Raw genomic sequence first — 24,480 nt, 5'->3', positions numbered from 1 at the left:
TCGGAAGTGAAGGCCCTGCGAAGTAGCGGTCACTGGGGGCGGAGTCTACGGCAGGACGCAGCTCTCACAAAGCGCATGCCCCAAGGGGGGGGGGGGGACACGAAACAGCGCTTGTGATTGGACCATTCAAATGTAGGAAGCTGGATGATTGGGTGCTTCGAAGGTGTGGGCGTGGCTGGCGGGAAAGAGCGGGCAGTTTGGTGAGCTCGAAAAGCGCTGCTCTGTCGAGATGTCCGCGAGCGGCCGTCGCCGTCGCGGGGCCCTTGACAGGTAAGCGGGGGGGTGCCCGGGCCCTGAGGAGATGCTCTTGGGGCGTCAGGGGGGGTTCCCCTTTCCGTGCCTTGCCTGGGGCTGACCCCCATTTCCCGCGGGAGGGCTCCCCCAAACCTCGGGCGTCTCCCTCCCTCCCTCCGCTGACAGACACCCCTCAGCCTGTCCGTGACACGCACACACGGCCGCTCCCTTAGAGCCAGAGCCAGCCCCAGGGGACGGATCTTAGGCTATGGACGGCGGGGAGAGCCCGGCGCTATGCCCCGCATGGAGCGGCCCTGCTCTGGTTGCAGCGCTGGGCTGTCTCGTACAGCGGAGCAGCGGCTTGGAGGAATTTGCTGCGGGAACTCGGAGGTGTGCTTTGGCCAGTCTCAGAGCAGCCTGGGCGGTGACTCCCCGAGGCTAGAACAGGGGCATTTTCTGTCTGTCGGGGTAGCGTTAAGGTGCAGCTGATGTGCAGTGCTTCTATAGCGTGATGCCAACTTTTCCCAACCTAGCGCTAAAAATTTCCCAAATCTGGTGGAAAATGCCCAGATAAAGTTTTCTACAGTGCTTCTATATTCTGGGACATTTCCCAAAACCTGGGAATTTGTGAGTAAAATGTTTCAACTTGGGAAACTGGGAATGTTCATTCAAAACATCTTACTCACAAATTGCCAGATGTTGGGAAATGTCCCAGGATATAGAAGCACTGCTGATATGATACTCCCTCAAAAGAGCAGATGTCCTAAGCCTCGGAAATACGCTGATTCTTTGCAGTGTGTACATTAGAACTGCCAATCAGACCAATGATAGGTCTCCAATAGTGGCCAGTACTAGAGCTTCAGCGGGAGTATACAGCACAGACCAGTCGGAGTGAACCACACCCCACCTTCCCTCGTCATTGGCTTATAACTCTTTAATATTGCTTTTTAAAGTGGATTCACAATGGATGAGACAGTTGCTGAGTATATTAGAAGGACTGTGCTGAAAATCCCAGGCCATCAAATCATGGAAATGTTAACGATGTGGGAATTCCTCTCCAAGACACAGTTGGAAACCATTAATGTGCATCAGCTAAAGGAAAGAATTTCCCAAGAAGTGGTGGAGCTTTGTGAGGTGATAACATCCATTGTGTATGGTCTGTCTGTCTGTCTGAAACATTCTCATTCTACTTGCATAATGGCAGGATGGTATACTAGAAGCATGTATTGGTGTCTTTGTAATGTGTGACACACATTTAAGAAGGAAAATATTCTCATTCTCAAATTAACTTTATTTTCCTTAATCCAGGCACAGGTTAATAGTTTCCAATCTGAGAAATATAGTGCATGAATACTGAGTTGGCCTAACTAACTTCAGTGGGTGCACAACTGGCCCATAGGAAGGCACAATTGGACTCAATTCTTCCTTGCTCTTTAATTGAATCATAGATTAGAGCCTGCTATTGTTAACAATTACTCAAAGATTTATGTATTGGCACTGGGTAGATTCCAACCATTCAATAGGGATGGAGCTGTTCTGAAGTTCATCTGTATTTGTGAATATGAATGTTAAACATATTCTATCTGGACATCTAGAAGGCTAAGACATGTTATTCCTAAAATGCTGTCTCTCTTAAGGAGTAGAATGCCTATAGTTTTTTATTCTTCTGGAATTCTGTAGTGTTATTTCTGAGGTTTGTGGTTTCTGTTTTGACAAACAAGCACATTAGATGGAATAATTTCCTCTGCAAGATTTGTTTTCACTTTACTTGGTGTAAAACAAAATTTCTTCATATGACACTGCTTGTGATAATGTTCCACAGTTGGGGCCTTATCCTACAATTGCATTTGCATGGGCAGACCCCTGGGCTGGTCTCTGTGGAGTCTGTTATCATATCTGCCCTTAAATTCTACTGTTTGTTACACAGTTTTAAAGGCATTGGAATCTCATGATTCCACAGATCTCTTATCTATAGTATTAATATGCAAGCTTCAGGTGCAAGCCAAAAAGACTCGCTGAACGCCATAAATAGTATTGTTACTATCCTTTTAGTGGGATAACAAATGCCAGGTTCAAAATAGCGAGGGTGTTTTGTAGAAACTTCTTTACTCTGTTCCTAAGAGTATCTGAGATTCTTCAGATGGCATGAATTTTTAAAAACTAAATAAAATTGATGGGAAGAAAATGATAGTTCAGCTTTTACTTGGTTTGGATAATGAAACACTAGTCATTTTCTCTTCTGTTTATAATAAAGTTTAGTTAATTTCACTTACTGGGTCTTGTGTTCTAGTTCAGAATAGCAATGTTTAAATTGCAGCCTCTGCAGAGGGAGTGCATAAGTCCACTCAAATGTTTTCAATTTTTAAAAGAAAACTATGACTAATACTGGGTTGGCAAAACCTTTTTTTTGACTGTATGCTCTTTGTGGCAGGGAGTTTGTCTTCCAGTGTTTAGAAACTGCGAGCATTCTGTGGCCATTAATGCAATCTAAGTAATTTTAACAGTATCTACATTCTGGGGCTAAAATTCCAGACAGTGTTTATTTAAGCCGCAATTTTAATGAAGTGCTATAAAGAATTCTGGCTCTACGGTTCACCATGCACTCTAAATATTTTCTTGCAGGAAAACTCTGCAAGTATCAAGCAAGCAGCCATTCTAGACATGATTTGTAAGTTAAAAATACCTTTTCTTTATATTTTGTCTGACATTATCAAATAACTTCTAATTCAGAGAATTGCCCTTCTGAGATATTGGTATGTTAAGAATGGTCTGACCCAGTATGCCCAATAGTCAATCTAGCCCAGGATCCTGTCTTCTGACAGTGGCCCATGCCAGATGCTTCAGAGGAAATGAACAGAACATGCAACTTAGAAGGTGATTCATCCCCTGTTGTCCAGTCCCAGCTTCCAGCAGTCAGAGGTTTAGGGGACATCCAGATCATGGGGTTGCATCCCAGACATTCTTGGCTGATAGCCACTGATGGACCTATCCTTCATGAACTTATCTACTTATTTTTTGAACCCAGTTACATTTTTTGGCCTTCCCAACATCCCCAGGCAATGAGTTCCACAGGTTGACTGTGCGTTGTGTGAAGTACTTCCTTATGTGTGTTTTAAAACTGCTGCCTATTAATTTCATTGGGTGACACCTGGTTATTGTGATATGTGAAGTGATAAATGACACATCTGTGTTCACTTTCTCCACTCTGTTCATGGTTTTATAAACATCTGTCATATTATCTATCATATCCTTAGTGATCTTTCTTTCTGATCTGAACAGTTTCTGTTTTTAATCTTTCCTTGTACAGAAGTTATTCCATACCCATAATCATTTTTGTTGCCCTTCTCTGTACCTTTTCTAATTCTAATGTCTTTTTTGAGATGGAGTGACCTGACCTGCATGCAGTATTCAAGATGTGGGTGTACCATGGATTTGTATAGTAGCATTATGATTTTTTTCTATCCCTTTCCTAATGGTTCCTAACATTGTTTGCTTTTTTGAGTGCTGTGCATTGAGCTGATGTTTTCAGATAACTGTCCATGATGACTCCAAGGTCTGTCTTCTTGAGTGGTAACAGCTAATTTAGAGCCCATAATTTAGACTGCATGGTGGGGGATTATGTTTTCCAATGTGCGTTACTTTGCACTTATCAACATTGAATTCATCTGCTATTTTGTTGCCCAGTCATCCAGTTTTGTGAGATCCCTTTGTAATTCTTTACAGTGTGCTTTAGACTTAAATATCTTACATAATTTTGTATTGTCTGCATACTTTTCCTACCTTGCTGTTTACCCCTTTTTCCGCATCATATATGAATATGTTGAACAGCACTATTCCTAGTACAGAACCCTGCGGCATCCTGTTATTATCTCTCTCCACTGTGGAAACTGACCATTTATTCCTACCCTTTCTTTTTGCCTTTTAACCAGTTACTGATCCATGAGAGGACCGTCCCTCTTATTCCATGACTGTGCTTAAGAGCCTTTGGTGGGGGACCTTGTCAAAGCTTTCTGAAAGTCCAAGCATACTATATCAACTGGATCACTTTGTCCATATGCTTGTTGGCACCCTCAAAGAATTGTAATATATTGGTGTGGCATGATTCCCTTTTACAAAAGCAGTGTTAACTTCCCCAACATATCATGTTGATCTGTGTGTCTGATAATTCTGTTTTTTACTCTAGTTTCAAACACTCTTCCTGATATTGAAGTTAGGCCTGTAATTACCAGGATCGCCTCTGGATCCTGTTTTAAAAATTGACATTACATTAGCTATCCACCAGTCATCTGGTACACAGGGTGAGTTAGTAGTTCTGCAAGTTCATGTTTGAGTTCTTTCAGAACTCTTGGGTGAATGCCATCTGGTCCCGGTGACTTATTACTATTTAATTTATCAACTTGTTCCCAAACCTCCTCTACGGACTGTCTCAGACTGAGCTATCAATCAGATTTGTCCTGTAAAAAGAATGGCTCAGGTATGGGACTCTGCCTCACTTCCTCTGCAGTGGAGGCCAATGCAAAGGATTCATTTAGCTTCTCCTCAATGGCCATGTCTTCTTTGAGTGCTCCTTTAGCACCTCAGTCATCCAGTGGCCCTCCTGGTTGTTTAGCGGGATTCCTGCTTCTGATGTACTTAAAAAAAAATTTGCTGTTAGTTTGTGTGTTTAGCTAACTGCTCTTCAAATTCTTGTTTTTTGGCCTGCCTATTTATACTTTTTATACTAGAGTTTTTGCTCCTTTCTATTTTCCTCAGTAGGATTTGACCTCCAATTTTTAATTTGCCGTTTTGCCTCTAACTACCTCTTTTACTTTTAGTCATGGTGGTTTTCTTACTGTGTGGGGTGGGGTTTTGTTTATTTCTTATTTGGGCTATGCATTTAGTTTGAACCTCTGTTACGGTGCTTTTAAATAGTTTCCATGCAGTTTGCAGGCATTTCATTCTTCTGACTATTCCTTTTTATTTCCATTTAACTAGCTTCCTCATTTTTGTATAGCTCCCGTTTCTGAAGTTAAATGCTACTGTGGTGGGCTTCTTTGGTATTCCTCCTTTACCCTCAGCCCCTCCCCAAAGATGTTAAATATAATTATAACATGGTTGCTATTACTGAGTGGTTCACTATTCACCTCTTGTTCAAGATCCTGTGTTCCACTTAGTAATTAAGTCAAGAATTGCTTTTCCCCTTGTGGGTTGCAAGACTGCTCCAAAAGGCAGTCATTAATCTATTTTGTCCATTTTATATAAAATTCTAGGGAATCCACAAATCATAAATGTTTGCCCATATGTTAACTGACTAGAGATGACTAATCCTGTATAACACTGAGGTTATAGATCAAATCCAAGACTTGATTACAAATTTAGGGAGAAAATGTTTGTCTCCAGTATGATCAGCACACTAAAAACAATATTGTCTTGAACATATGGTACTTCTGGGGGAATTCTGCGCCACTGCAGAATTTTGCAGAATTCCCTGTTTTCCCCACAGAATTTATGGCCGCCACTAGGGGATGCTGGACTCTGCAGAGCCTAGCTTGCAAGGAGTGTAGTGCCCAGCCTGGCATGGCTTAAGGCTGCATGCTCTTTGATCCTCATTCTCCCGGGTTGGGAGCGGGCCTGGGAGACCCAGCCAGCTCTGGCAAAGGGTGAGGAAGGGCAGGGCTGCACTACAACATCTCCCCTGGAGGGATAGTGAAAAAGTTAGGGGGTGTAAAGGCTATGGGGGTGCTGGTGTCTGGGCTTGGCTGTGCCCCGTGGCTGGGCTCTGGGGGTGGGGGCTTGGATGCTGGGGGCGGTTCCACGGCTGGGCTCTGGGAGGGGGGGGCAGCCCCGCGCCTGGCCTCTGGGGAGGGTGAAGGGGGCTGGTGTCTGGAGGCCGCCCTCTGGCTGGGCTTGGAGATGGAGGCTGTGGGCTGCCCCACAGCTGGGCTCAGGGGCTGATGTCTGGGCTGGGGGCCGCCCTGTGGCTGGGTTCGGAGTGTCGGGGGCCGGAAGGTGCCCCATGGCTCAGCTCTGGGTTTGGGGTGTCTGGACTGGGGGGTGCCTTGTGGCTTAGCTCGGGGGGGGGGGTGGGAGTCCAGGGGGAATGGGCTCTGGGGGCCTCACACAGCCCCCTCCAGCATCCCCCAACTGTTGTTGTAAGGGTTTCTTTAACTCTCTACTCCTGGGGGAATCTTTTTTGCTGTTGTCTGTATTGTTCACACCTTTGTTGACAGCTATTTTGAAATAAATTTCCAAAATAATTGAAACTGGAGTGATTTATATTGTGGTGTTTTGACAAAATATGCAGAAGTTTGCAAAAATTTTAATTTTTTGGCACAGAATTCCCCCAGGAGTAATATGAGTGTTAGTTTAATTCAGACAGCAGCATATGGCACATCAGCTTCTAATAATCAAGGTGGATCTCTAAATTCAACATAGATATATAGATATAAACTTTTGTTTATGTGGAAAACTGAAGTATATGTGATTCCAAAATGTTTTGTTGTGTGTTGCTCTAGCTGTTTCCTGTACATTGATAACTCTTTGTACTTACAAGTTGGCAAACTCTTGTAAGTCTTTCTTTTTTCTCTAATTGCCCAAAACAACTTACCGTATTTTCCGGCGTATAAGACGACTGGGCGTATAAGACGACCCCCAACTTTTCCAGTTAAAATATAGAGTTTGGGATATACTCGCCGTATAAGACTACCCCTCTTCCAACGCACACCAAAAAAAAATTAAAAAAACATCGGATTTGATTTCAATCTGGTAATTTTAATTCAAATGCTTATGACATGCAGGTACTTAGCAGGAAAACTGTCACTTATAAACATAAGGCTGTTTGTCATCAAACATGTAAACATAAAACAGTGCAAGTGGATTAAACTTTTCCTAATTCATTCTAAAGCTGAAAGGAAGGATAAGACAATAAACCCATGGGAGCTGCCATGCTGTTTGTTTTCTAAGCTGTCAACCAAACTGGAACTGATGATGATAGGAGGAAGATAACAAACAAGAGAGAGAGAGTAAGTGCCGGGCAAGTCCCTGGCGAGTTAGCAACGCCCATCATAACTGCAAGCTACGGTATTTTTACAGGTTTTGCTGGCGTGACAGTTTCCCTTTAAAAGCCTTCAAAATCCTCCTGTTCGTCATCTGATATCATAAGTACATCAATGACATCTTGTGATACATTTGTAAGGCAGTCATCGTATGGATCGAATTCCGTATCAGATGGTGTGGTCTCAACTTCGGCTTCCTCTTCATCTTGCCACAAGTAGTCGTCCTCCATACCATCTAATGAATTTGATATGCCACACTTCTTGAAAGACTTGATTACTGTTTCTGCATCAATATCATTCCAGGCTTTTATGACAAACTTGCACAAAACATCCAACTGTGGAGCACGCATGTTTCCTCCTTTTGTGAATGACTTTTCGCCGCTAACCATCCATTCATTCCACTGTTCTTGAATGCGATCTTTAAATGGCTTGTTTAGGCACACATCCAGTGGCTGTACCAACTATGTCAATCCTGCAGGAATAACTGCCGCATCTGTGTTTAGTCTTGCAAGCATTTGCTTGGTGCTGGGAGTTAAATGAGCCCTGAACATATCCCACACCAGTAGACTACATTTTTGAATAAGTCCACCTGGTCGCCTGCTCCATACATTATCAAGCCATAGCTTTACCCCTTCGTCTATCCAGCCTTTTTCATTCACATGTACAAAACAACCAACAGGGAACTTGAATTTCGACATTATTTTTCTTTTAAAAATAATCATTGGTCTCAGTTTGGCGCCATCAGCTGTGCATCCTAGTACCACTGTAAAACTGGACTTCTCATGTCCTGTTGTTTTAATTAAAATTGTTTTTTCACCTTTTTGATGGACAGTTTTATTTCCAACCATATCAAAATTCATTGGAGTTTCATCCATATTTCCAATACTACTTAACGCATAGCCATGTTTAGTGCGCTGTTGTATTACGTATCGATGGAAACTATTTACTTTGCTATCAAGATCTGCAGGTAATTTTGGGGCAATTTTCATCTTTTGCCTCAGTACCATATTATGCCTTCCCATGAATCTAGTACACCAGGATACAGTGGCCTTAAATCTGTTGCTGTGATCTGGGTTAGATTTGGCCCACTGAAGTGCAAACAAATGTATTTTATTTCGTGTCACTACATAACCGTTTTGGCGATGCTCATTCACCATGTCTGCTACATGTTTTTCGAGTTCTGGACAATGTGGAGTGCCTCTTCTTAATGCACACTTACCCCTTGGCATACTCTTTAATGCTTTTTCATTTGCTTTCCAGTCCCGAACCATCTTTTCTGTTACTCCATATTGTCTTGCAGCAGCACAGTTATTATGTTCCATGGCAAAGTTTACAACTTTAAGTTTGAAACTGGCTTCATATTTCTTTCTTCTTGCTGGTGGAGCCATGATGGGGTTTTGACTGTTGGACATTTGTATACTGTACTGTATGTACTGGTGCTGTACTGTATGAACAGGTACAGATACTGGTGCTGTACTGTATGTGGTACCCAGTATACAACAACCAGCCAATCACGGCAAGCGATGTACCTTACCGGCGATTGGCTGGTTGTTGTATACAAAGCCTGCTTGGATTGGTCAGCTCTCCCTGCCTGCCCAGCCCTCCCTGTCTCCAAGACTATCAGAGCGGTAGCGCAAACACGCCTCTTTCACCCGTCTGGCCCGCCCTTGTATCCTATTACCTCCTTCTCTGCCTCTCAGATCTCACACATGCGCGCCTGCGCCGCTTCACTGCAGTCCTCAGGAGCGAGATCTGAGAGGCAGAGAAGGAGGTACGGTAATAGGATACAAGGGCGGGCCAGACGGGTGAAAGAGGCGTGTTTTTCTGGGCACAGCGCCGCTCTCTTTTTTCCATACCCCGGGCGTCCCGGACGCCTGCAGCTTGCTCCGCCCTTCACTTACACCTTCCCGGTGAGGCGCCCCCTCACCTCGTCATCGGGCGGGGATGCGGCCGCGGCCGTTTTTGAGCTCCCCCCACCATATGCGGCGACCGCAGATTCTCCAGTCCGGCTCGGAAGTTTCAGCACCCGCCCTATAAGACGACCCCCGGCGTATAAGACGACCCCCGACTTTTGAGAAGATTTTCCTGGGTTAAAAAGTAGTCTTATACGCCAGAAAATACAGTAATTCAAGTTAAGAAAGAGTTTTGGTAACTTACATGTAATCCTTTTTAAAGAGTGAATTGGGAGGAGGTTACCTCGTTAATTAATTAACCAAAATACAACAAATTTTAATGTCTCCTGTATAAAGATGTCTATTTTACTTGTAGACTAGAAGCTACCTGCAGCTTAGGACAGTCTTGATCACTAGGACTTTTTTTTGAATTTGAGGACAATTGTTTGAAAGTGATCTGATCACAAATAATGTATGTCAGTAGTTTACTCAAAACAGTTAAGTTCCATGTTGACTGCATCATTGGACAACTTTTGTCTCCCCAGACAACTACACCTATCGAAACAAGAAAGTTTGGACTGTTTACCAAATGACCAAAGCAGCGGGTAGGTAAACATTATTCTCTAAAGATACCACCTCTACAGGATTCTCACTCGTAGGAAAGGTCCTTCATTTTTGGTTTTTACATACCCTACCCCACCCCAACCCAACCCCAGGAAAATTCCTCAGTTTTATAAATACCATTATTCAGTTTGTACAGGTTCCTCCTATGCCCTCAATTTTGGACCATTCAGGTGCATGAAAATACTGATTTATGTTAGGAAAATCCAATACATTATATTAAGTAGATGTATTTATGTTGTTAATAAATTAGTCTATCTGTTAAGGTGAGACAGTATAAGGGAAGAGACATGTATGCATGTGTGTGTAGTATGTCAGTGCTCACATACTAAAAAAAGAAGTGCCAAAACTCCCCGGAGAGATTAAACTGACACTATTTGATCCATTTAATGGTTACAATAAATGTTTAAATTCTTGGGTTGATGCTACAGCACTGTAATACCATTTTGCTGTAACAGACCAAATTGTGTCTAACAGTCATAATTTTGTGTTTACAATAAGTGGTATCTTTTCTTGTATAACAGGTGAAGAAACTGACTCTTTTAACTTGGCAGATTTCAAATACAAATTTAAGAGAAGTCTTCGGTCAGCTCTGAAAAATGTAAGAATAAAACCATTCTAAATGAGTTGCAACTCTGCAATATAAAGGGTGGTTAGTATATCATCTTTAGGAAGATAATTCTTGATTTGACCCTGCTTTTTAACCAAAACTTGAAGTAAATCTGTAAATTGCTGGAGTTGGGGGGGATTGTATTTGAAATACCAAGGAGAAACTATATATATAGTAGTAGTGTTTACCTTCAGACTTGCTTTTTTCTGGTTGAGGGAAGTGAAAAGTGGCAGAGTTCTGTTGTAAAATATAGCATTACCTGTTTCAGGCTCCAGAGAAATACAACTGTATTTCCAATTTTGTATGTTTTCAGTACTAAGTAACACTCTATCTACTGCAGGGGTTGGCAACGTTTGGCACGTGGCTCGCCAGGGTAAGCACCCTAGCGGGCCGGGCCAGTTTATTTACCTGCTGACGCGGCAGGTTCGGCCGATCGCGGCCACCACTGGCCGCGGTTCACCGACCCGGGCCAATGGGGGCGATGGGAAGCCGCGGCCAGCACATCCCGCGCCACTTCCCGCCACTCCCATTGGCCCGGGACGGCGAACCGCAGCCAGTGGGGGCCGCGATCGGCCGAACCTGCCGTGTCAGCAGGTAAATAAACTGGCCCGGTCCGCTAGGGTGCTTACCCTGGCGAGCCGCGTGCCAAACGTTGCCGACCCCTGATCTACTGGCTAATAATTGAAAACCAGTTTGAGTCTGTACATCAGAAAATACATAAACTAGATAAATATAGCTGAATCAGGCTTCAAAAAACATTGCTAGATACAAAAATGGAATGTTGCTCATATAGGCCAGAAGAGTGCAGTGTTTCAGGACAAATACATCTGAGACTTTAAAGCTAGGGTGTTCATGTGGCCTAGATATAATTGATATTATTCTAATCTGTCAATCAATAAAACAACTCTGTTAACTAATAATATATAAATAAACATCTCTCACCAAACAATCTGAGTGGAATTTGAAGTAGCCATGTAATTTTTTTATCAATAAGCAGAAAACAGAGGGTGGAAGTGGGAGGGTGTATACACTATTCTGAAGTTAGCACCAATAGTAAAAATGGAGTCAGAAATAGTCTTGGACATGGTCTCTGGCTTATGCTTCAATTTATTATCTCTAGTGGGCATATTTTCTGTGTTTTGGAGTTTTGGCCCTGATATTGTTATATTTTGGCAAAATTTTACATTGTCTAGTAGACAGTGGTGTTCTTGGGTCACATACTATATGAAGTAGTGTCCAACATGTGACCTCGGGAGCTACTCATGGTTATCAAGAGTGAGTGTGTATGAAAATTTTGGTTTGTTCTAATTATCAGTTTAATGTGTTCCTTTCATCAGTATATGAAACACTTGTCGCTATTGGAGGGGGACGCTGCTTCCTTAGCAGACTTGGGAGCTTCGTGAGCAGCTGTTTTCTTTCTTGATGCAACTGCTGAGCAGTTTGCCTGCATTGCAAGGGAGGGAGAAAAAAAATGACTGACTGGCCAATTGCCTCCTTCCCTCCCCCATTAGAAGCAGTATAGGAGCTTGACTGGCTCTGCCTGAACCTACGAGAGCACCTAGCAAAGGGTGGCTTCCATTACCTACACAGCCACTACGGGTAACTTGGTATGGGTGGGTGAAGCTGAAAACCAATAACCAGTTGAACAGCAACCTGAGTGGTAAAAGGAAATGGAACAGGGCAGAGAAACTACCCCAAAGCATTGACTGTAGACCTTGACCTCTCTGAAATATATTCAGTCCTAAGGCTGAAAAACTACTACTGTAATGTAACCTCACCTGTAAAATGGGTACTGAAATAGACTCATTAGAATGGAAGCACTTGGGTTACCGTCACTAGTGCTCCACATAAAATACAAAGGTATTGCTGCTATCTACCTTTGCTTCCAATAAGGGTGCTTGCATTTATTTAAAAAAAAAAAAAAGACGCCTTCTAATGTAAAGATATTTTCTAAACACTACAGGCTAAATTCTATCTGGTGAAAGAATGCTGTGGAAGTCAATGGGATATGTCTCTTTCATTAGAAGTGGCATATCACATGTTCACATGTAGTACCTAACTGTAATGCATAAACACAGGGGAACAGTTAACCCACACAACGTTAGTTTTGGTGTCTCCTGATTTGAGTGCCTAACTAAATTGTAGCTTTTGATTTTTCTAATCAGGTGACTATCAACTTCAGAGAATATGAGGATAATGCAATATGGATTCGAATTGCTTGGGGAACACAGTATACAAAACCAAACCAGTACAAAGCTACTTATGTCGTGTATCACTCGCAAACTCCCTATGTCTTCATTTCCAATCTTAGGAGCAACATACCTCTGCTTTGTCAGGTATAGAGCAAACTTGACTGTTATAGATCTCCATCATGTTGTTTCTAGTTCTCAAAAGAGGGTTGTTGAAAGTGTGAGGAAACATTGCACTGGAAAATCTGGAATGTAGTTGTTTGGTCTGGAAACATAACACAATCTTTAGATTAGATCTCTAAATGGAATTCACTAGGGGCATTCAGAGGCACAAGTGCATACGTGCATTCAGAGATACCTTCTCAGTATTGGTGCCCCTCTCATATACCACTTTAAAGTCCATACCAAAACTCCTTAAATACAAACCACTTAGAATAACTGCCTTTAAGATTTTTCTCTTTATTGAAAGTTTATTTAATATAGTGAGTTTGTGCTTTTACTAGACTATAATTTTAAATATCTGAACCGGATGTGCTTGTGTTGAGGACCTGTTAACTTGCAAGATATCTTTACTTCATATCTTTAAACTGAATTGCTACAAGTGGCCACATGATGGATCTTAAAAGCTGGCTTAGAGTAGAAATGATAGTTACTGACAAAAATAGGGGTCATGTCCTATGACTGCCTATTAAAACCACATATTATTGGCGCTTGTCCCTATTACCTTTGTGACCTTCTTGGAGACTGGCAGTGGATGTTCTAGGTACAGTAGAACATCAGAGTTACAATCAATCTCCATTCCCAATGTAACTCTGAACAAAACGTTATGGTGTTTTTTTCCAAAGTTTACAACTGAACATTGACTTAATACGGCTTTGAAATTTTACTATGCAGAAGAAAAATGCTGCTTTCCTTATAATTTTTTTAGTAGTTTAGTTTACTGTACTGTATTTGCTTTTTTTGTCGTCTCTGCTGCTGCCTGATTGCATACTTCCAGTTCCAAATGGGGTATGTGGTTGACTGGTCAGTTCATAACTCTAGTGATAGTAACTCTCAGGTTCTACTGTATTCGAAATATGAAAGCAAATTGCAAGTACAGTTTTGTATATTCTTAGGGTGACTACTAAGCTTCTGAAGCCTTGCAGTATGAGAACAGGATGTACTGGCTCAAAGAATGAGTATACTGAGTGTCCAAATTATTGACATTAAGATCATGGGGCAGATCTCTGAGATCTTAGTTCAAATTCTTGGAAATTTACCTTTCCAATAACATAACCTTTAACTTCTAATAATCCAGGAGAAAGACCTGGGTGTATTAGTCGATTACAAGATGACTGTCCTGTAATTCATTCTAGAATGAATCAGGCTGGGTATTTCCAGGATCGATAGGGAAGTACTAATGCCATTGTATACAGCATGAGTAAGACCTCCTTTGGATTACTATGTACAGTTCTGGTAACCCATGTTCAAGAAAGAGTGGGCAAACTTTTTGGCCCGAGGGCCACATCTGGGTATAGAAATTGTATGGCGGGCCATGAATGCTCACAAAATTGGGGTTGGGGTGTCGGAGGGGGTGAGGGCTCTGGCTGGGGGTGCGGTTCGGGGGTGGGGCTGGGGATGAGGCGTTTTGGGTGTAGGAGGGTGCTCCAGGATGGGACTGGGGTTTGGAGAGCAGGTGGAGGATCAGGGCTAAGGCAGGGGGTTGCGGCGCCGGGGCCTGGCTCAGGGGTGCAGGCTCCAGGCTGCCCTTGCCTCAAGAGGCTCCTGGAAGCAGTGACACATTCTCTTCTCTCCCCCGCTCCCGGGCTCCTACACTGAGGCATGGCCAGGTGGCTCTGCTGCGCACTGCCCCTGCAGCTCCTATTGGCCACAGTTCCCGGCTAATGGGAGCTGTTGCACAGCGTGCGGAGCCCCCTGGCTGCCGCTAAGCCTAGGAGCCAGAGGGGGGATATGCCGCTGCTTCTGGGAGCTGTGCAGAGCGGCTGCCTGGCTGGAGCACCGGAATGGGACAAACCCCAGACCCCACTCCCCAGTGGGAGCTCGAGGGCCGGATTAAAACGGCTGGCGGGCCATATTCGGTCTGCAGGCCGTACTTTGCCCACCCCTGGACTAATACAAACTGGAACAGGTTCAGAGAGAAACTTTTAAAATGATCAGGGGAATGGAGAATCTGTCTTATGAGAGGAGGTTAAAAGAGTTTGGCTTGTTTAACTTAGGAAAATGAAGGCTATGGGGGGATACGATCATGCTCTATAAATATATCACGGAGTAAACACCAGGGAGGGAGAAGAACTATTTAGGCTAAAGGCTTCTAGCGATCAGAATAGTGTGGTTTTTGGATCAGCCTTCCAATACAAGAGTGCAGCGGGGTGAGTAAATAACCTACCTAGTTTTAAGATGGAGCTTGATAAGTTTATAAACAAGATTATGTGACTGGGTTGTCTGTGATAACAAGGGACTGGACTCAACCCATGAAGTCCCTTCCAGTTCTGTATTAGTAAATTCATATCTTACCGTGCAATGAATCAAGCTATCCCTAAGTATGCACATAATAATGCAGAGCTTAGACTACACTTCAATTTTTTTTATTTTTGGTGGTTGGGGTCTTTTCTTCAACTGTAAATTCTCTTCTTTACTGAAAAGATATGGCAGCCTGTTTAACTTTGCATTTTTCAGATATGAGAATCCTCTTGCGCGATAGTGACTGAACCTACAATTTTATAGCTGAATAAAAATGTTGCATTAACCAGGAATGTGTTACGTTTTATTGTAAATAATGGTGACTTAAGAAGTAACGATAAAAATAATTTCAATTTTTATTTAAAGGCACTGGTTCATGCTTCCAATTACCATGACATCCATGAAATGGAGCTCCGAAGCCGTTGTATAGACTCCCTTAAAGATATTGTGTTCAAGAGGTATAGCCAGGTGAGTCACTTTTCAAGTTTATTCTAAGATAAGTCTTGGTTTTTTTGTTTCAGGCCTGGCTCTAAACTTCCTAGCAGGTGGGGAAAACCTCTTCCAAGAATTCATCATGTTACAGTAATACTGAACTACTGAGGTGGACAGCCTTTCAGTAAGGTAACATAAAATGGTGATCTAAAACCTAGTTTCCCACCTACCGCTTTTTAGAGGCATTCCTGAATTATCAATTAAACTACGACATAGAGTTGGATAAAATGATTTAATCTTAAGGTTTTGTATTATTACTGCTTCATTGGTCTTAATAAAGTACAGGCGAGTCTTATCTTACGCTGGGGTTACATTCCGCTGCCAGCGCATAAAGCAAAAATCGCGTATAGTCAAAATTCCATTGAGTGTAATGACGGGTGGAATCACCCGCACTACAGGTACAGTATTTAAATTGTTGTTTTTTCCTCTTGTTTTTTTGTTTTTTGCCGACTGTGCAAAGCTGAATTCGCGCATGTTAAATGCGTGTAAGATGAGACTCGCCTGTACTGACTTGGCAACTATTAGAATAGGTATTTACTCTGCTTGTCTAAAGAACACTTCCAAATAGAGAAATGTTTTCTGAGTATAGTCAGGAAAAACGTCACTTTCCAAAACTAGGATTTCGGATTCTTAACTTCCATAATTGGTAAAAGCAAGGACAGCACTCTGTTTCAGAAGGTTTTTTTTTTTTTTAAGGAAATCTGGAAACTATTTCTAGCGAGAGCTCGTAGAACTGGAAATAAACTGATTGTAAAGACCTTGTTGTTCCTCCTCCCACACTTTTTTGTATTTTGTTTTTAGACCTTCCAAACATATCACCCAAGACCTCTACAAGAAAGAAATGTTGCTCCAGAAAAGGGTATATGCTTATTATTTTTTTTTAAATATATGGCCTTTTAAAATAAGCTTTGTTCTGAAATATCATTACTTTTCAGGTTTGCGTTCTTAGGTCTTTTTTTAAATGTTTCTTGTTCTAAAGTGCCAAGTAATTATTATATTACATTCATAGTATAGTACAGACACTGCAGTGATTGCTGCTTGCCAGACTACACCTCCACCCTTTCCCAGGCTGGCTGAGTTCTGTTTACTAAGTCACTGAACATCATTTGGATGCTCATGTCGTGGTTCTGATTCTTATACTAGCTTGGCTGGTCAGATAGACTCCACTATCTTACAGTAACTGTTTCTTTGAAATGTTTCGTCCACCTGGCTCCTATGACCTGCCCTCCATTCCCACTCATTCTCAGCACAGATTGATTCTGAAGACAAATTAGCAAGTGTTTGGGGCCACACTGCCCTAATTGTCCTTGTGTGGGAGGACATGTAGAGCGCAAGCATAGCCCCAGTGAATTCTGCTGGTCAAAAGAGTTTGGTCTTGCACATATGAGGTGCGTGTTCATGATAAGTAGGATCCATGAGGATAAAACATTCAAGGTAGACTTTTTATACAGCTCCTGTAAAGTTTCTTCCCTTTGAGATAACATGCTTGTTTGATTTCTGGCTGGCTTCTGCAGCGTTGCCTTAACTAAGAAATCCAACATGCAGTTCTGAAGCTGTTACCTTTACATAATGAGCACTTTTGTCGAATTAGAACTTTTTTGTCAAAAAAATAAATTTTTTCCTAAGCTTGTTTTTTAAGTCAGGAAATAATATCTTCACTTATTTATATGACTTACCTAGCACTCTTTTGGCTGTTTGAAAAACAGCTAATGAAATCTAGGTAATTCTCAGAAAGGAATCTTAATAGACAAATTATTTTTTAAATGTCAAACTTCTAAAAGCCTGGATGGATTGATGCTCCTAAAATTAAACTGCTTATAGCATTTGCTTAGAGTTAGGCACATTGTGAGTGTATGGCACACAAGCATTTACTCCCTCACCCACAAAGTACACAATGCTAAACTTTTTTTTCCCTTTTTGGTCAGGCTGTTTTATTAGTTTGGCGTTAGTTTTAAGTTGTGAATCTTCATATTTCACTAGCTATCTGCCAGATGAGCATTTTGTGCATTCTCTAAAATTTGTATTCTATTCTGAGTATGTCACATCTAAAAATAATTCCCAAAGAAATGGTATGTGTAAATAATAGCTAAACAATGCCATATGAGAGTTAACAGGGTGTGGTGTTGTTTTTTCCCCCTCCTCCAGTGGATCCGAGGATAATTCAAGAAAATAAAAGGGAAAAAGAGAGAATCCAGAGTGTGAATCAGGAGGTCTTTGGTGAGGGTCTCCAACCAAAAATAGAATTTGCACAATATAAGGTGATAAACACGTTTAATCCTTCTAATTTGGTTAAAATGACTAATCAGTAGATGTGTTAAAGCACAGTTGTAAAAATTCTTTAGTTTTTCTTCCAACGTTTTGCACAAAATGTTACTAGATTTTTTTCATAAACTAGTTAAAATTACAGATTTCTAATGCAGAGCTCTTGCTGCATTCGTGGGATCTAGTGCCCAAAGAAGCTACATTTAAAATTCTGGATCATATCTCAGTCTTGCACAATCTATACTAATTGAGTAATAGTAACTTTAATTTGATCATACTCTTGGGACCAAAGTATTTTGGATGTTGTACTATAATAAAATGAGATTTTAAGTACTGATGAAATAGAAGTCCAGATTATACAGAGTACAGGTAACACTCAATAGATATGTTGAAAAATATCTGTTCATAACTAAGGCTATGTTTTAGTCATGTGTATTTTTAGTAAGTCATGGACAGGTCACAGGCAGTAAACAAAAATTCACAGCCCCATGACCAGTCCATGACTTGTACTATATATCCCGGACTAAATTTGGGGTGGGCAGGGGGAGGGAGGGACATATCACCACTTTTGGGGAGCTCCCTGAGGCAAGTGCCACCCAGGGCCCTCGCCCGCTCCTGAGCCCCCTCCCACACCCAAACTCCTGCTGCTTGGGGGGGAGGGGGGGGGGTCACAGAGGAACGTGGTGCCCTGAGACTGCCCCAGCAGTGGCTGGTGCGGCTGGCCCAGGGTCTGCCTGAGCTGGTCAGGCAGCCCCTAGGCCAGCCGCACCGATGGCTGCAGAGGTCACAGAATCCATGACCTCTGTGACAAACTCGCAGCCTTCTTCATAACAAAACTATTAATGTATCATTAGGGATTCCAAGAGATGACCCTTAAAGTTTTACCATATACAGTGGACATAATTGCGTGTTGTTGGTTTTTTTTTTTTTTTTTTAAGTGGGGAATTGTTTGCCACATGGGGGCACCCCCGCTTGCATTAAGAAGGTATTCTTCCACCTAAAAATGTGTTTACACTAGCAAACAGGTTGTTGAAAGGCACAAATAAAATAATTGTAATAGGCCCCGTAAACAAACTTTTAAAATGTATGTCCAAGACTTGAAGTCAGAAGTTAATCAAAGCAGCATGTTGGTGCAGCTGCTCTTTTTAAAACACTAACTATAGCTGTGTTAGGAACTGGCTTGAAGTGGCTTGAACCATGCTTGAGAGAAGAATCCAGACTGGAGATATCAGGCAAGGAAAGGAGCAAGGGAAGACACAGGCAGCCAAAATGCTTGATGGGGCGGGGGGAGGCCAATAATTGTGGGAGTGGAAATGTGAAGTGAGGAACTGGAGTGAAAGCCTCAGAATAGGGAGGTCTGTCCCAATTTGGGCCAGAATTGGATTTTCTAGAGCAGCGGTTCTCAAACTGGGTTGGGACCCAAAGTGGGTCAGGGCCCCATTTTAATGGGGTTGCCAGAGCTGGCGTTAGACTTTCTGGAGCCTGGGGCCAAAGCCGAAGCACGGGGGCTTCAGCCCTGAGTGGTGGGGCTCAGGTTACAGGCTCCCTGCTTGGGGCTGAAACTCATGGGCCTTGGTCCCCCTGCTGGAGCAGTGGAGCTCAGGCTTTGGCCCCCTTGCCCAGGGCAGCAGGGCCTGGGCAGGCTCAGGCTTCAGTCCCCCCTTCCTGGAGTCATGTGGTAACTTTTGTTGTTAGAAGGAGGTTGTGGTGAAATGAAGTTTGAGAACCCCTGACTAGAGACTGTAGAATAAATAATTTTGGGACATTAGGTCTGAAAAGTCTACCTTGAACAGCTTATTCTTCTGATACTTATAGTCCCTGCCTAATGTATTCTCTAGCATATCTAACAATCTCACCGGAGGCGGTAGATTTTTCTTAGCTAAAACTTGTGATTGGAATGTCTTCTCCCACAATCTAGTTAATGAGAATATTAATCATTTCTGTGTTTAACTCAAAAGGGGTTAAAGGGACTCTAAACTTAAATCATGCTTATGTCTGAAAATGTTTACCTATTACGGTTCTAAGCAACACTTAAGATGATTATAACTGAAAGAGATTAGAGAATTTAACTTGTTTATTTTACGCACTAGTCAGTTTTCTGTTTGCATGAGTCTTTCATTCAGCAAATGGGGAGAATATTTGCTTTAAATAAGAAATTGATTGTGAAACAACAAAAGCCCACAGTCTAAGGGCAAGTATGGTAATTGAAATCTCTTTTAAATAGGGTGTTGATGAATCGCAGTTAACTCACGCGATTAACTCAAAAAAATTAATCATGATTTTAATCGCATTGTTAAACAATAGAACACCAATTGAAACTTATTAAATATTTGTGGGTATTTTTCTAATATTGATTTTAATTACAACACAGAATACAAAGTATACCAGTGCTCACTTTATATTTTTGATTGCGAATATTTGCATTGTAAAAATGATAAAAAATAGTATTTTTCAATTCACCTCATACAAGTACTGTAGTGCAGTCTCTTTATCGTGAAAGCGTAACTTACAAATGTAGATTTTTTTTGTTTTTGAGTGAAATCATGTAACAATGTAAAACTTTAGAGCCTACAAATCCACTCAGTCCTACTTCTTGTTCAGCCAATCGCTCAGACAAACAAGTTTGTTTACATTTATGGGAGATAATGGTGCCCACTTCTTATTTACAGTGTTGCATGGCACTTTTGTAGCCGGCATTGGAAGGTATTTACATGCCGGCTACGCTAAACATTCATATGCCCCTTCATGCTTCTGCCACCATTCCAGAAGACATGCTTCTATGCTGACGGTGCTCATTTTAAGAAAAAAAAAATGCATTAATTACATTTGTAACTGAACTCCTCTGGGGGAGAATAGTATGTCTCCTGCTGTTTTACCCACATTCTGACATATACTTCACATTACAGCAGTCACAGATAACACAGCACATGTTGTTCATTTTAAGAACACTTTCACTGCAGATTTGACAAAATGCAAAAAAGGTACCAATATGAGATTTCTAGAGATAGCTACAGCACTTGACCCAAGGTTCAAAAATCTGTAGTGCCTTCTAAAATCTGAGAGAGATGAGGTGTGGAGCATGCTTTCCAGAAGTCTTAAAAGCAACACTCCGATGTGGAAACTACAGAACCCAAACCACCAAAAAAGAAAATCAACCTTCTGCTGATGGCATCTGACTCAGATGATGAAAATGAACATCCTTTGGTCCACACTGCTTTGGATCGTTATTAAGCAAATCCCGTCATCAGCATGGACATGTCCTTCGGTGGTCGAAGCATGAAGGGACATATGAATCTTTAGCGCATCTGGCATGTAACTATCTTGTGACACTGGCTACCAACAGTGCCATGCGAATATCTGTTCTCACTTTCAGGTGAAGCGGGCAACATTATCTCGTGCAAATATAAACTTGTTTGTCTGAGCAATTGGCTAAACAAGAAGTAGGACTGAGTGGACTTGTAGACTGTAAAGTTTTACATTGTTTTATTTTTGAATGCATTTTTTTAAACAATTCTACATTTGTAAGTTCAGCTTTCATGATAAAGAGATTACACTACAGTACTTGTATTAGGTGAATTGAAAAATGCTATTTTGTGTTTTACAGTGCAAATACTTGTAATCGAAAATAAATATAAAATGAGGACTGTACACCTTGTATTCTGTGTTGTAATTGAAATAAATATATTCAACAATGTAAAAAACATCCAAAAATATTGTTTAACAGTATGATTAATCACAATTAATTTTTTAAATCTCTTGACAGCCCTACTTTTAAATTTAGTGTTTTTAACCTTTTGTGGTTTCCTTTAATACTTAAAAATAAATAAAATAAAGAACACTAACTGGCCTATTTTCAATTTTAAAAAAGGTCAACTGGGTATCTGGTTAGAAGGGATGGTGCCCCGAGGAAGTCACCACTTAGCACCAGGAAATGCTTGACTTATGGTTTAGCACAACAGTTATGACAGCCAAGTTTTAAATAGTAATTGCCCATTTTTGTATTGTGTTAAACTGAAGGGCATGTTGCCATAAATTGGTTACAGGTCTCTTCCCAGTTGAGAAGAGAGAGGACACATCCAACAAAAAAGCAGGGCTCTAGTCTTAATAGTGCCTTGTTTTTTAATAGTATGTACATAAAGGCATATCCTTGCTGATGACACTTGAATGCTTTGTGTTCACAGCTTGAAACAATGTTTAAAGGTGAACCTGAAATGGACATTCTGACTGAAAAAGAACCATTCAGATGTGTAGTCAAGTTTTCCAGTCCCCATCTTTTAGAAGCATTGAAATCCTTAGCACCAGCAGGTGAGTGCTACAATATTAATAGGTGAACTATTTTACTATGTTGTCTTCCATTTAGCTTGCATATATTTCATAAGGGATATTTGAGTGGTTAATCTGATTCTGTGTACATATAAATAGAAATTTAGTGAACTACAAGAATTCTTCTATAGATAACCTTAGCTGATGAGGTCAGATTTGCACAAAAGCATGAGTTTATATGTCTGCTTTGCTTACAGCATTAGTGATTGAACATGGATATTCAATGTATACCTTTTAATCTGAATCATATGTGAAAGATAAAATGGTGGATGAGTTAAGCTATAATTTTTTTTTTTCCCTTCCCTCCAGGTATGGCTGATGCACCTCTTTCACCATTACTTACATGCATACCACAAAAAGCCAGGAACTATTTTAAAATTAAAGAGCGAAAAGGCATACTTTCAGCAAGCTGTCTAGGCCCCTGACTTTTTTTTACTGCAAAGACTCATTCACAGAGAATTATACATATATATATATAATGTATTTAACTACTGTATTTAATCAAAAGATACATTTCAGAACCATTTTTAAAGCTAATTTATTCTTTGGTAATACCTAGTATCATTTTAAATGATAGTTTACATTTAAGGTAATACTTTTTCCCTACTGTTCATTTTTAACAAATGGGTTAGCCAATGAGATTGACTAATGGCCTGTCGTCTAGCAGATAGCTGAATTTACTGTTTCAGCCAATTAAACTAGTTCATTGAAGTTCTTCTGTGGATCATAATGTATTTGGTGGATGTACACAATAAATTAGAGAACAGATCTAATCAGAATGCAATAAGTCAAGTAATGTGGCAGATTAGTGTTCTTTCACTGTACTAGCACCACTTAACAAAACAGTTAAGTCTGCAGTCTGTCATCTAGCATCAAAGACATTAATTCTGAGTGAGAATGTCAGGAGACCAATATACACTACTGGGAAAACTAACATTCTAGCCTTACCTTGATGTTTTCATTTTTCAACAGAAGACTTCCTTCCTGTGACAATATTCTATTGTCATGACTTCATTGATAGTGAGAGGCATTTTTAATGTTGGTGTTTTTTTTTTAAATGAGGTTTTGGGTTTGATTGACTAGCAAAAGCTGGTATCAAACATTTGGTGCATATTTTTCATATCCTTAAAATGGTATTAAATGTCTAACAAACAGATGTGATACGTAATGTACAAGAGGTTTTTAATTATTTATTTTATCAAAAGACTGAGTAACTAGGTATCTAAACAATTAAAGATAGTTACTTAAGTTTCACCATAAGAGTAAGACACTGAAACTTTCTGTTGAAGCAAATTACTTTTTAAGAGTAAATTATAAAGAAGTAACACTCTTAGGATTAAGGGCCTACAAAGTGCATCATTAGGGCTGTGCACATATCCCTAGTTACTACAATATCTTTTTAATATAGCTGGTAAGGGGAAAAAATTCTGACTACTGCACGTGAGTTGCTGTTCATGATGTGCGTGAAATAAGTTAGATGTGAGAGATGCAAAACCCAAGCTATATATACTTAGACAAATCTCTGGGCACTTATCTGACAACAAATACTAACTGTAATAAACTATACATGGCTGAGGTAATCTGCTAAATAGTCTCATTTGGGCCCAAGTTTAGTAATATATCAAAGCACATGCCCAACTTTGAACATGTCAGTAGTCCCATTGACTTCAGTAGAACTATTCATGTGCATACAGTTAGGCATGTGTTTTGTACCTCACTGAAAGGTAGTCCTTTCAAGATAAGACCATCTGCTACTAATGAAGTCCAATAGCAAAGTTTCCATCTGACCTTAATGGATGTAAGATCAGACCCAAAGTTTGTAATCACCAAGAGCAACAGCCAGTAAGGAACTTGTCTATTTTTAATTATACTTGTGTTTTTTTCTGTGGCTATTTTGAGATTTCATCATGGGTCTTATCGTAAAACATAATGCAGCTGGTAATACTTTTACTTTGGGGAAGTAGTGTTTCTGAATGCATATCTTACTAGGGTCTGATCCTGCCACATTCCTTGCACACTAAAACTTTTGACTTTGTGTAATAAAGATTGCAGAACCAAGCTAATGTAGTGTTAAAGCAGAAATAGGGTTTGCAGTAGAGTTCTAAGTGTTAATAATTAAACAGCCATTTTGAATTTCACTCATTTAATATTTTAAGCTACAGATGTAATTTACTTGGTTTGAAGATCACTTGTATTGTTCAAAATGTGTCTTAGATTCCGTGTTGGTTAGCAATTTATTGTTGATGTATTTTGTGTATTTGAATTTTTTATTCGCTTAGATAATGTCCATATGCAGAGAGAATTTTTCAGAAAGGTTGTGGTATAGCATACTAATCTATTTTGTTAAATTTTGTGTGATTTTG

General features: G+C 40.8%; 1 protein-coding gene across 1 annotated transcript; it reads left to right on the top strand.

The window, feature by feature from the left end:
- Nucleotides 1–201: 201 nt before the first annotated feature.
- On the top strand, nt 202–22,562 carry CENPN (centromere protein N). The gene is made up of 11 exons (XM_054048539.1): nt 202–270; nt 1,188–1,368; nt 2,857–2,902; nt 9,706–9,765; nt 10,306–10,382; nt 12,557–12,727; nt 15,407–15,508; nt 16,334–16,391; nt 17,678–17,790; nt 21,976–22,099; nt 22,427–22,562. The coding sequence occupies exons 1-11, from the start codon at nt 230–232 to the stop codon at nt 22,540–22,542; spliced, it is 1,089 nt and encodes a 362-aa protein (XP_053904514.1). The 5' UTR covers nt 202–229; the 3' UTR covers nt 22,543–22,562.
- The last annotated feature ends 1,918 nt before the right edge of the window (nt 22,563–24,480 follow it).

Source organism: Malaclemys terrapin, chromosome 14 (genome assembly GCF_027887155.1).
Source record: "Malaclemys terrapin pileata isolate rMalTer1 chromosome 14, rMalTer1.hap1, whole genome shotgun sequence".
NCBI lineage: Eukaryota > Metazoa > Chordata > Testudines > Emydidae > Malaclemys > Malaclemys terrapin.
Note: the sequence above shows the minus strand (reverse complement) of the source record. Positions and strands in the feature narration are given on the sequence as shown.

Bases quoted from the DNA above. Each gene is read 5' to 3' on its own strand.
- CENPN (XM_054048539.1), top strand. From the start codon at position 230: ATGTCCGCGAGCGGCCGTCGCCGTCGCGGGGCCCTTGACAG. The intron at 271-1,187 runs GTAAGCGGGGGG...TGCTTTTTAAAG, and splicing joins CGTCGCGGGGCCCTTGACAG to TGGATTCACAATGGATGAGA. The intron at 1,369-2,856 runs GTGATAACATCC...ATTTTCTTGCAG, and splicing joins AAGTGGTGGAGCTTTGTGAG to GAAAACTCTGCAAGTATCAA.